Source organism: Crocodylus porosus, unplaced genomic scaffold, assembly GCF_001723895.1.
Source record: "Crocodylus porosus isolate Cpor-Errol unplaced genomic scaffold, CroPor_comp1, whole genome shotgun sequence".
NCBI classification, from domain to species: Eukaryota; Metazoa; Chordata; order Crocodylia; family Crocodylidae; genus Crocodylus; species Crocodylus porosus.
Window position 1 is genome coordinate 164,188,543 of NW_017728906.1, and position 12,701 is coordinate 164,201,243.

The 12,701-nt window shown below is 44.9% G+C and overlaps 1 protein-coding gene across 2 annotated transcripts in view; it reads left to right on the forward strand.

The window, feature by feature from the left end:
- Positions 1-12,701, forward strand: part of KATNAL1 (katanin catalytic subunit A1 like 1) — a 61,466-nt gene that overhangs the window by 29,890 nt on the left and 18,875 nt on the right. For both annotated transcript variants that reach the window (XM_019530121.1, XM_019530123.1), the window contains exon 4: positions 5,853-6,021. In XM_019530121.1, coding sequence (XP_019385666.1) covers positions 5,853-6,021 — 169 coding nt within the window. The remainder of the gene's footprint in view (positions 1-5,852; positions 6,022-12,701) is intronic.

Genomic DNA, 12,701 nt, shown 5'->3' on the forward strand with positions numbered 1-12,701 from the left:
GCGTTCCCCACTTAGGTGACAGGCGGGGGGGCAGGTGAGAGCGCTGGTGCCCCCCTGAGAGCACTGGCTAGAGAGTGGCGGCACCAGGAGAACTGCTGCTGGCACTCCTGCGTCAGTGAGACAGGCTGCAGGGGGACACCGTGGTCGCTGACTGGCCGCTGGGGGAGGCAAGTGCCCCCCCTGACTCAGGAGGCACCAGTCGCCCATGTGCAGGCCTCATGTGCCTTCTGAGGGGTTAAATTGTGTTTCCCAGGTTCCTACCTGGCCATCACTTTCCCCATTGCTTCCACTGTAACAGCAGCCAGAGTTTCTGGGCTCCCCTTTTCTCCTCTGGCTGATGCTTTTTGCCTCCATCTCAGGGTGTGGAGCAGTACAGGGACCTGTGAGCAAACTTGGGATGCACAGGCATGCAGTGCAGCAGTACAGGGAGGGTCACTGGCCCCTAGTGTAGCGGGGGAGGGTCACAGGCATGTGGTGGAGGGATTGCAGGTGCATAGTGCAGTGAAGTGGGGGAGGGTTGTGTGCACAGTATAGAAGTGGGGGGATCCACAGGCATACAGTGCATAGGGGGTCACAGATGTGCCAAGTGGGGAGGATGGATCGCAGGCATGCAGTGCATTGGTAGGCAGAGAGCATCCGTGGAGCATGTAGCCCAGGGGCCCAGGGGTGCCTCTGGTGCAGCCTATGTAGTGTGCAGCCCCTGGCTGCTTGGAAGTTGGATGGCCCTGAACTAGTTTAATGCTATGATGTTACAGGGACTGATTGACAGTTGGAAATCAAAAACCCTGGAAGACATGTGACTAGAAACAATTGATACAATTTACAATTGGTATGTTGTTTAGTTTTAACGCAAAACATGTTTATCTTTTCTTGATATAACCAATGCACTTACATTTTAATTAATAAATAAATAATTTAAAAAATCTGTTTGAACATTTTGTGAAATTTGAGTTGCCATTCAAATAGAGCTTGAAACAAATTGAAAAGTTTTAAAAAATTGTTTTAAAAATTATTCATCATTTTTAACATAATAAAAACAGTTTCGGGATATTTGAATGAGTGCACTTTAAGCTACATAATTTTAAATAAATGTATTTGGATATGTATTATCTTGGTTAGCAGAAAGAAATAGCAAATATAATATAAAGGCTAGATACTTGTAAATCAGCACTTTAAATGGTAAACAGCCAGTGAGAATCCACCTTCTTTTGGAAAATAATTTAAAAAATGCTAATGCAAAACAAGTCTAAATTGGATGATCTGAATCAAGGTTTCCTACTTGATTTAAATCAGGGCTAGGCAAAATATGGCCTGCAAGGCAGATCTGGTCTGCCGAGGGATTTTGTCCAGCCCACAGCACATCCCTCTGCCCCATGCAGCCCAGGTGCGGTGGGTAGGCTGGGCCATGGTGCAAGTGGCTTGTCCCACTGCCCCCGGGTGTGCAGCAGGGCTGGGGTGGCGTTGCAGCTGGATTTGCTTTCCAGTGGCTTCTTCTGGCTGCCAGACCCAGCCCTACTGCCCAGGTACACTAGCGAGTCTGCTAGAGGCTGGAACTGCACAGGCAGTGTGCATGGCCAGATGTCTGGAATGAGGCCACAGGCAGGCCGGGAACAGTGTTCAGGAGTGGGATAGGTGGAAGATGCCAGGATCACAGGGCGGAGTCGTGGGGCAGTGACAGTGTGGGGCTGGGGCAGAGCCGTGATCTGCTGCCTGTTGGCTTGGGCTTCATGGGCAGGCATGCACGGGGAGTGGATCACAGTTCTGCCCCAAGCCCTGACCCCATGCTGTCACCACCCCAAGATCCCAGACCTGGCCCTGGATGCAGTTCTCTGCCCACCCATGGCCCCATCCTGTCTGCTTGCCTGCATGGGTCCCAGCTGGTCTCCATAGACAACCCAGAATCGCTGGGTGGTGATAGTGTGGGGCTCGTGCCAGGGCTGGGGCCCAGGACAGAGTTATGATCTGCCCACACTCCCTTGTGACAGCCACCAGTTCTGTGGGAAGGGGCATGTAGAGAGTCGATTATGGCTCTGCCCTAGGCCCGGCTCCACGCTGTCACTGCCCAGTGATCTCAGGGTCTCCACAGAGACTGGCCAGGACCCCCTGTGGACATAGGATGGGGCTGCAGGAGGGTGGTGAGTGGCATCCAGAGATAGGTCTGGGATTGTGGGGTGGTGACAGTGCAGGGCCAGGGCCCGGGGCAGACCCGTGATCCACTCCCTGTATACTTCTGCACGTGGAACCCAAGCCTGTCACAGGGACGTGCGGGCAGCAGATCACAGCTCTGTGCCAGCCCAACCCCATGTTGTCACTGCCCTGAGATCCTGTCCTGTGATCTGGGCCTCACCCACCCATCCCGCTCCCAAACACTGCTCCTCACCCACCTGTGACCCTATCCCAGCTGCCTGGCTGAGTGCAGTGGCCATTGAGGGAGTTTTGGTGAGCTATGGCAGGGAGGGAGGAGGGGGTGCTGACCCAGCCCACAACAGCTCACCTAAATTCCCTATGTGGCCCACGAGCCCAAATAATTGCCCACCCCGATTTAAATAGTTAAAATTGGTGATATACATCCTCTGCAACAAAAAAGAAGATTGATTTGTTGACACATGAAAAAACCCTGCATTGATGGGTATATCTGATTTTTTGAGGAATTGGGTTATTATCATACAGTAGAAATGAAAGTGTGTTTGGCTATTATGGATAATGTATTTATGTTAAGGCCTACAATTGAGGTTTGTCAGTATGTTGAAGTTGCCTTAACTAATGATTGCCTTGATAAGAAACTCACTTGAGCAACTATGCATTTGTCAGAATTTCCTTTTGTGATATTAAATTATCTTGGAATTATAAAAACTAGAGACAGAAAAGAACTATTAGATCATGTTGTCCAGATCCCTTACAACATAGGGTTTGCTATTCACTTGTCTTTTGAGATCAGTGTCGGTTATGACACAGCTCAAGGAATATAACACATTGCTCCAAAGCAAAAGCTACAGGCATCAGTTTACCACTGAAGGAGCTTTTCTTCATGTAGAACAACTTTTTGCAGAGCTGAGGCCTGGACCCGAGCCTGCTGTTGTCTGTAGAATGACCTCCTCTGAATTTGTTTCGCATTACCTCAAGCTTCATCAGCATATTTCTGTTCTCATATTCTGTTATGAAAAATGGTGTTCATCTTAGCTAGGTGGTATTCTGAAATTGATGTAATTATCTGTTTTTCTGTGTTGTGAGGGTTGTGCGGCATGTTAGCCTTACTGTTTATTAAAGGATTTTCATAAAGTCTGTAAGATTTTCATGGTGGCTTGTATGGGAGCAAAGCCAGATGTTCCTGGCTAGAGGGTCTTGCCCCTCCACAGGGTGAGGCCAATCACCATATTTGGGGTCAGGAAGGAACTTTACCCCATGGCCAGGTTAATATGGATTGTGGGGTTTTTTTTCTTGGTCTGTAGCGGGGGGCGTGGCCCTCTACCTAGGACCTCATAAGCTTATACTGACAACATTTTATAAAAGCAGGATATTGGTCCCTGTAGTTCCCCTGCTTTACTTGTGAGAGGTTAGGGTGTTAGGCATGTGTTGTGTCAGGGTTGATGGTAGTCTTATGTAGAGTTTAGATTATGGCTTGTATGGGATGGTTTGCATAGGGATGGTCCTGCCTCAGGTAGGGGTATGGACTAGGTGACATCTGGAGGTCTCTTCCAGCCCTTCTTCTCTATGACTACAAGGTTATTTGCCAGTTGGAAATGAGGAAAACCATAAAATGTGGTGAAAATGCATAGTTGTCTGTTTCTAAAGTGTATCTTCTCATGGAGGAGCCCATAAACAGCATTGTGGGAAGGCAGGCACCTCTAGGATGGCAAGCAGCAATCAACAGGAGTAGAAAGGGTTTTGTGGGTTTTGATCATCTTGCCAGGCATCTTTGACATATGACAGACCTGAAAAACCAGAGAACATTCAACAAAGCTAGGGGCTACCACTCTAGGTGGTTGTAATCAGAAGCAGTTACTAATGAAAGGTTACTTTATGGCATATAGGAAATGAGTTGGTTGTCTCAGCGTGGCACCTGCCAGACAGTAAGCTGATTCTTCATGGCTTTGCCCTGTGTGTAAGGCTATGATTTTTTCACAGAAGTCAAGAAACCATGAACTCCAAGAAAGTTAGGGACTTTTATTCGACACCCTGCCACTTGGTCAAAAGGCAGAATGCATAGGACTATGGACAGTGTAGTTCAGCTAGGGATGTTAGCCTGTAGGAGGACTGTCTGACTTCTGAGCATCTGGGAGCCATATGCCAGGTAGGCTGCACTCCTTGCTGTGTGGGTACCCCCTGCCATGTTGTGTCACTGACCTTGCATTGCCAGTGCGCTGTGTAGAAGGTGCCCACCCTGGATTGGCAGGGGTAGGAAGCAGAAGTCAGAGGGAGGAGAGGGATCCCAGAGACTCCAGCAAGCAGCAAGAGAGTGATGTGGGAGCAGTGCCCAGACCAAGAGCCCAGTAGCCGCAGTTTAACTCCTCAGAGGTCGTATGTGGCCCTTAGGCCACTAGTTGGACAGTCCTGCCCTATAGGAAAGACTGTGGGCATGAGCCCTCTAAGCTATACTATAATGCCCATTAGGATTCTCCAGTAAGGCAACTGCTTAGCTGCTGTAAATGTGCAACAAGCATGTTTGGTAATTTTTCTGTACACATTGTTTTCTTTTTTTTTTTTTTGTACCTCCACTGTGAGATTTACTAAAAATTGTAAGGAGAAGAATCATTGCCTTAATCAAGCAAGGCCAAGTAGCTGTAAACCATCTCTCTGCATCCATTTTCTTCTGCTAGTACTTCCATTTTTATAAGCTTTAGCATGTGCAGAAAAATTTGGGCAATATTAAGTACAAAGTGAACTTGCCTGCATTGTTATGGATGAAGCTGTTACATGGTGATGGTATAAGGTACTAGCAGGTCCACTATATTTTTAAAATTAATTTAATTTGGTCCACCTGCAAAAGGCTAAAAAGAGTTATCATGAAGCATTCAGGTATAGGAGACTTACTATTTTTAAGTAAAAGTTAATGATCGTGTCTAGCTTGTACAAGGGTTACGTTTTTAAAAATTAATATTCCAGTAAAGTAGTTGCAAACTGTGAAATAATGGAAGCAAATGTGAGTAAAGAATTTAAAGGGAACATTCACTTAATACGTTCACATATTTTGGTTCTGCCTTTCAAGTTCATACTGACTACCAAAGCAAAATGGATAGGACTCAGATTAATCTTTGTAAAACCAAACTGTATGTCTGTGTGCTACCATTCAACTAATACCCATGACATCAGGAGAGATGGTGTGGGAGGTACATTTTGGTTGGATAAGGCCTACTTTTCTGGACAGTTTTTCAGTGTTGACATTTTCAGTCAGGAAGATTGAGATAGGGTGCTATTTCTCGCTGGCTTTCTCACTTATATGCTGGGGTCTGTCAAAGTTATTAGCCAGATTATTACCAGGAATTTCTTCCATGGGACCTATGCTTTTCAGGATGGCAAAATACATTCTCATGATTTATAGCTACAGGAAATCCAAACCCAGAAACTAAAATCTACTTCTTTTTTTCCACACTCATGCTGATTTGTTTATTGTAGGTTTGGTTAGCTGTGTCAAGCTACTGACATTGATCATTTTCTTTCTTTCAGAGCTATGTAGCACAAATCAAACACAGAAAAAAGATGTTAGATTTACAGATTTACCACTAGAAAAGAATAAACAAGCAATGGAATTTAGGCCTGTCAGTTTTGCAAGTGATTTGTGAAGGGAGTATTAATAGATTGCCTTTTTATATATTTTAAATGGATCCTAACGCGTATCTTCTTTTTTTGGCTAGGGCTCCCCCTCAGATCAAACGTCCCAACCGAGAAGTAAAACCTTTGAGGAGAGAATCGCCAGGACTGCAGCCACGTGGGCCAGTGGGCCGAGCACACCCAATATCAAAAAGTGAGAAGCCTGCCAGTAGCCGGGAGAGGGAATCTAGAGCGAAAGGGAGAGATGACAAGGTAAGAACAGTGGGGGCAAGGCGTGGGAGCGGGTGTTGTGTTATCAGGCAGAAGGGGTGGGATTCCTCTATTAATAAAAGAACAAAAGTCTGACAGTAATCCCACTGTAGGCTGATGAGCTATTTCTGTAATGTATCAGAGAAAAAGCATGCCTTACAGTGATTCAGCTGCAACGTTACCAAGCTAAATACAGCTTTAAATGCTTAGCTCAGTTTTTAACTATTCTTTTTACACTGCCATGGTTTACTGTCCCTTTGAGTGTCTGTTCCCTTCAGCAAGGTTTGGGGCCTGATTCTAATATCCCTTGGGCCAATATAAATGAAGAACAAAGCCCGGTAGGATCATGAAGGCTTTAAAGTGAAAAATAAAGAAGTGAGAGCAGTGTATTTCTTTAAATGGTATTCAGTGTTCTTAGTGTTTCACAGTATTCATGCACTTCTGTATGTTGTAGTTAAGACTTAAGGTTATTTAAAAAGCACTGAGATTTGTTCTGTAGCTCTGTAGAGATATTTCATTTTTTGCAAAAGTATTTTCAATTATACTTAAAACTAGCTAGAGGAGATGTCTCAAAAGCATGCCAATTAAGAGAGGGAATTTTAAGCATTTTATCATCAGAAGATAAAATTTAGGGAAAGATATTTCTTTGAAGAACAGTAGTAAAAAATGCAGAGTATTAAAATAGTTTGGGAAATAGTCTTGAAGGAGGTTTGGAAAAGAGAAGCAGTGGTAGAGTCAAAGTGGGAACTGATTCACTGACGTAGATGTATAAATAAGTCACTGTGAAAGGATTTGTTTTGAGAACTGTAGAGGTGTATATCTGTATAAAAACTGGTGTTTGTAAGACAGTTTGTTATAAACTTAATTGTGGAGTCACCAGGAGGAATCCATAGTAACAAATAATGCCAAACTGAAACATAATGCTTATCTTTGTGAGATACAGTCTTGAATGTTTGGGGCACATAGTATAATAAATACAGGTTGTGACTGGTGAATAAATCTTGATATGTTTTGCATAGGTCTAAACTTACATGCTCAAGAATGAGCAAAGCTATGCAGGGAAGAATCCTGCATTGCCAAAGGGATAAAGAAAGATGACCATTTCCATTACTTTTTATTCTGTACAAAAACATTTTAAGTAACTCTGGAGGTTTAGATAGCCGTGGATAGTCTTTCACAGCACAATTGAGAAGCCCACCAAGTAAAGTTCAGTCATTTTTGAAATTTCAGGACTGTGGGTCAGTAAAATCACAAGTGACCATCCTGCAAGCTATAAAAGGCTTTTAAAAATACTGCACAGTTGGTTACAGTTCTGTGAGTTAAATGGAGAATTGGAGTCATGGTGTGTGACAAGTTTAATTCACAGTGTATGTGTAAGGCAGCCTTCAAAGCAAAAGTCCTACCTCTAAACTGAAGGTATAACAATGTACTCTAAGGCAGTGGCTCTCAACCTTTTGTGTACCAGGACCCATTTGTAAACATCAACGGCCAGTCCCAAGCCAGTGCCCCTCACTCCTGACTCACCTTCCCCCTCAGCTCCAGGCCCCAGCCCCCCCAGTGTGTGGGGCAGACAGGGTGTGTGTAGGGCATAGGGAGCCCCAAGCAGCCCCTTGCAGGCTGGAATTCTGCCAGCTGGTAAGGGAAAAGCCATAGTTTCCCAAGTTTTTCTCTTTTAAAGAAGAATCTATTTTTAAAGTTTGTTGATCCATTTTAAATTGGTTCGCGACCCTTTCATATATTCTTGCAACCCATTTTTGGGTTGCGACCCACAGGTTGAGAAATGCTACTGTACAGTTTCTGGTGATGGGCATGAAAGTTTTTACAGTTGGTAAGCTGCACTTGTATTACTTAGAAGATGGTTATTGTCTAGCAGTGTTACTAATAATCCTACCAGAGGGAAGCCAAATGCACAAGTGTCATAAATATGTTAACTTTAGTACTTTTAAACAATGCCTTCATCTGCATAATGTAGTTACTAGATGGCAGAAGGAAAATATTCTGTCTATTCTTGATACAACAGTGCTACAAATATGTTTTTTTCACTAGAATAAAATACGTAGCTAGCTGCCATATGGTTATATGTCTTGTGTAGATGAAAAATTCCCCCCAATTATACATTCTCATAAATAACCTCTTTTGGAAGTGTGTAGGCTTTCTATTGCAAAGGCTTATTAAATTAAAAGGGAAATGTCACAATCTAAAACAAAAGGCTACATTTAATCATTTACATTACTGTTTAACACAGTTGTCTCCTTCCTCTTTAATTTAACTTTGCTGTTTTCCAGGTTCTGGAATGGAGCTAAAATTAACATTCCACTTTCTTAGCATATCGCTTGACAGAATATCAGTTACCCTTGTATTGAGTTTTTTTAAAAATCTTACAAAGAACTAGAGTCAAACATACTGCATACATCTACACAAGACACTTTACTGCTCCTTTACTAATTTAATGTAAAGTAAAGCATCATTGTCTATACATGTGCAGCAATTACTGTGCAGTATATTAGTCTAATGTGCCATTTTCTACTACCTGTAAATACAGGTACTAGAAAAATGGTGTGTTAACTAATGTACTGTACCTCATATGTAGACACTGACTGGGAGCAAATTGCTCACTGTCAACCTAGGCAACAGGGAGTTATAGGGGGTGGGGAGAGCTGTCTTAGCTCCCTGGGGTTGCTACCTGCCAGCAGTGTGGAGGTTGGGACCAATCCTGTTCCCCACATGGCTGGGAGCAGCTGCCTCCCAGCCACATGGAGTTTGGGACCCTTCATAATTCCCACATAGCTGGGAGGCAGCTGCCCAGCAGCCAGGACAGCTCTCCCTGCCCTGTGGAGATTGGGAAACAGCTGCCTGCCCAGCTGGGACAACTGCCACCCTTCTCGGGGCCAGCTTGATCTACCCCGTGGCTGGGATGGAGCTGTCCACTGAGGCAGGACAGTTCCTCTGCCCTCCAGAGCTTGGGGCTAAGCCCCCATGCCCTCTGCTAGCCTGTAGCTAGCACTTGAGGAGCCTGGCTGCTGCAGGGAGGCAGAGCAGGGCAGTAGCAGTCCTGAACTGGGCTGCTCCTGTTGGGCTCAGTTTGCTTCTCATGGGGGTGCATGTGTGTGTGCCAGGGAGTGCTTTAATGAGCCTGAATTTTCTGCACAGTAAATTCAGGCACATTAATTGCATGTATAGACATGCCAACTGTGATTAAAATTATGAATGCTGCTCAGTAGGCCCCCATTGCTGTAATGCAGCATAATCAATAGTACACAGAGAAAATTCTGAAATGACTGCAGATGGGTTTGGGTTGCCTGGCTGGATTTTTTAGAAGTTCTGAAAATAAGATTCTCCTGCAGATGTCAATTACAGGGTGATTGGTTGCATCACCCAAGTTAAAAACACTTTTTTTTTTTGCATTTATAGCTACTGTAATGGTCTCATTTTACTGGCATGTAACCCCTGAGTTTCTGTCCTTTTCTCACATTGTTTCTTAGGCCTCTTCTTTTTGACTGTAAGGTCTACAGGGCAGGCAGTTTACATTATAGCCTTTGATACTGCCTTATCCAGCCCCATCTGCCCCTCCCCCCAGAAAGCTGTTTCCCAAATGAGATTTTTTTCTCGGTTCTTAGAGACATCATAGAAATCAGAGAGATGGGGCTGGAAGGGACCTCCAGAGGTCATCTAGTCCAACCCCCTACCTAAGGCAGGATCATCCCTATCTAAACCTTCCTATACAATTTTTACTCTGAACTCTTTGTAAGACTACCATCAAACCCTGAAACAACACAAGACATAACACACTCCCTGCTACAGAGAAAGGCAGAAACCTCCACAGTCTGCATCAGTTTGACCATGGGGTAAAATTCCTTCCTGACCCCAAATATGGTAATGGGTGTGACCCTGAGTGAAGGGGCAAGACTATCTAGCCAGGAAATTCCAGCTTTAAGTCCCGGAAGGAGCATTGGTTTTCAGTAGGAACATTGTTAAGGCCTAGTCAAAATCCCTAGCCTTGGCTGCAGCCAACACCCTGAAGGAGGTTTAAAAACACCCTGACACATGTAGCAGAAAGGGAGGATATAGCTTGACAGACAGGTTAGTCATCCAAATCCAGAAGCATGGGAAATATCCGTGGTAGAACATAGGCATAGCTATGCCTAGAATCCTTAATCAGTGGTTGCCCAACTTCTTCTTGAACACCTTCAGTGATGGAGTGTCCACAACTTCTCTAGGCAGCCATACTACTGCCTCACTGTTCTAACAGTGAAGAAGTTTTTTCCTGATATCCAGCCTAAACTTGTTTTGCTGCAACATCAAATCTCCAGCCTGGCTCTCATAGTGTGTCTTCTGTTGGGATTTTAGTCTTTCTGCCCCACAATTTATCTTACAGACAGCATGTTTATTACATGTATGCACCTCACTAAGTGGTATGATGCCCCACAGGTGCATCAGGGGTAGTACTTAGGAACATTCTTAAGGTTGTATTAATATATTAGTTACTAGTGAGTTAGACCTTGTAAAAGTTATTGAACACTAAGAGGTTCTTAACAGATTCATAGATTGGTAGGGGCTGGAAGGGACCTTGCAGATCATCAGGTCCAGCCCCTAGGCAGGAAGACAGCTGGGGTTAGGTGACCACAGCGAGCTGGTTATCTAATCTCCTCTTGAAAACCTCCAGAGTAGGTGATTGCACCACCTCTGGAGGGAGTTTATTCCACAGTCTGAACACCCTGACTGCGAAGAAGCTCTTCCTGGTATTAAGCCTGACGTGGCCTTCCAGGAGTTTGTATCCATTGGTCCTCGTCTTCCCTAGGGGTGCCCTAGTGAACAGTTGTTCACTGAGCTCCTGATGCACTCCTCAGATATAGTGGTAAGCTGCTATCAAGTCCCCTCTCAATCTTCTTTTCTTTAGGGTAAAGAGGCCCAGGGCCCTCAGCCTTTCTTCATATGGCTTGCCTTTCAAGTCCCTGATCTTGGGTGGCTCTTTTCTGGACCCTCTCAAGTTTTTCCATGTCCTTAATAAAGTGCGGTGCCCAGAACTGGATGCAGTACTCCAACTGTGGTCTCACCAGTGCTGAGTACAGTGGGAGTATCACTTCCTTAGTTTTACACAAGATGCATTGGTTGATGCATGCCAGAGTGTTGTTTGCCCTGTTGACCACTGCCTCACACTGACGGTTCATATTCATATGATGGTCAATCATTACCCCTAGGTTCCTTTCAGCCATGGTGCAAGTCAAGTTGTCACCACCGAGCCCGTGTGTGTGTTGAGGGTTGTTTGCCCCCAGAGGGAGAACCGTAGACTTGGAAGTGTTAAACTTCATTTCGTTCTGATCTGCCCAAATCTCTAGCCTGTCCAGGTCTGCCTGTGTCTGCAACCTATCTTCTGACATGACCACACTGCCCCATGACTTGGTGTCGTCTGCATACTTAGCCAGAAAGCTTTTCACTCCCCCATCCAAATCATTGATAAAGATGTTGAAAAGCACCGGTCCAAGCATGGACCCCTGAGGGACACCACTGGCCACTTTGTGCCAGGACGACACAGATTTGTTCATGAGAACTTTCTGGGTCCTACCCTGTAGCCAGTTTCCCACCCACTGAACTGGCGAGCAGCTGAGCCCACAATCTTCCCATTTTCCCAAAAGGATATCATGGGATACTAGATCAAAAGCCTTTTGGAAGTCTAGGTATATAATGTCTACCTTGCCTCCCACGTCCAGGTGGCGAGGGACCTGTTCGTAGAAGGAGTCGTTCAGAATCTTACCTTCTGTGAGCGTATCACATATAGATTCTTTAATGAGCTTTTCCAGGATTTTCCCTGGGATGCAGGTTAGGCTGATTGGCCTATAGTTGACCTGGTCCTCCCTCCCTGCCTACTGCAGAAGATAAGCTGATAGGCCTGCCTAACAGGCTGATAGTTAAGGTAGCCAAATTGCTTTCCCCCATTTTCTTAATATAAATAACATGTTTGCTCTTTTCCAGCCATTTGGCACCACCTCCAGCTGGATAGATTTATGGATATTTACTACCAGGCAGGTAATTTCAGTAACACATTCTTTCAGAATTCTGGGATGAAGTTATCTTGACTTGAGTGCATTAAGCTTCAAGGCCATTAGAGGCAGGTCCTGTCAGACCAACCTGGTGGCCTTCCATGACCAGGTCACAAAATCGTTAGACGCAGGGGTAGCAGTGGATGTAGTCTTTCTGGACTTTAGGAAGGCCTTTGACACTGTCTCTCACCCCATTCTCATTAAAACCTAGGGGGCTGTGGTGTCGACACCTACACAGTCAAAAATCTCAGTCAGTCCGTAAAATACCCCGAAATCCATGTTCCTCCACAATTAAAACAAAAGTCCACTATATATAGTGAGAGAGAGACAGTGATCAGTTAGGCAGTGTTTTATTGGTATATCTACAGTGTTAAAGCTATTTGGACACCTACCAGTGTCTCTATCATCATAATAAAATGAATTCTGAATATCTATATGTTATGCCTTCGGTTTTCTTACCATAGAGCAGTTAGAGCACCCTCTGACCCCTTCACTAACCAGGATGTGGGGACAGCTGCCCCTGCAGCCCCAGCTCCTGCTAGGAGGTCTTATCCTGTCAGGTAGCTGGGCACACAGGGTGTGTCCTGGAGGGATGTGGGGTTTGCAGAAGGGGGGTGGGGGGATGTGAGTGGCTGTAGAGGGATG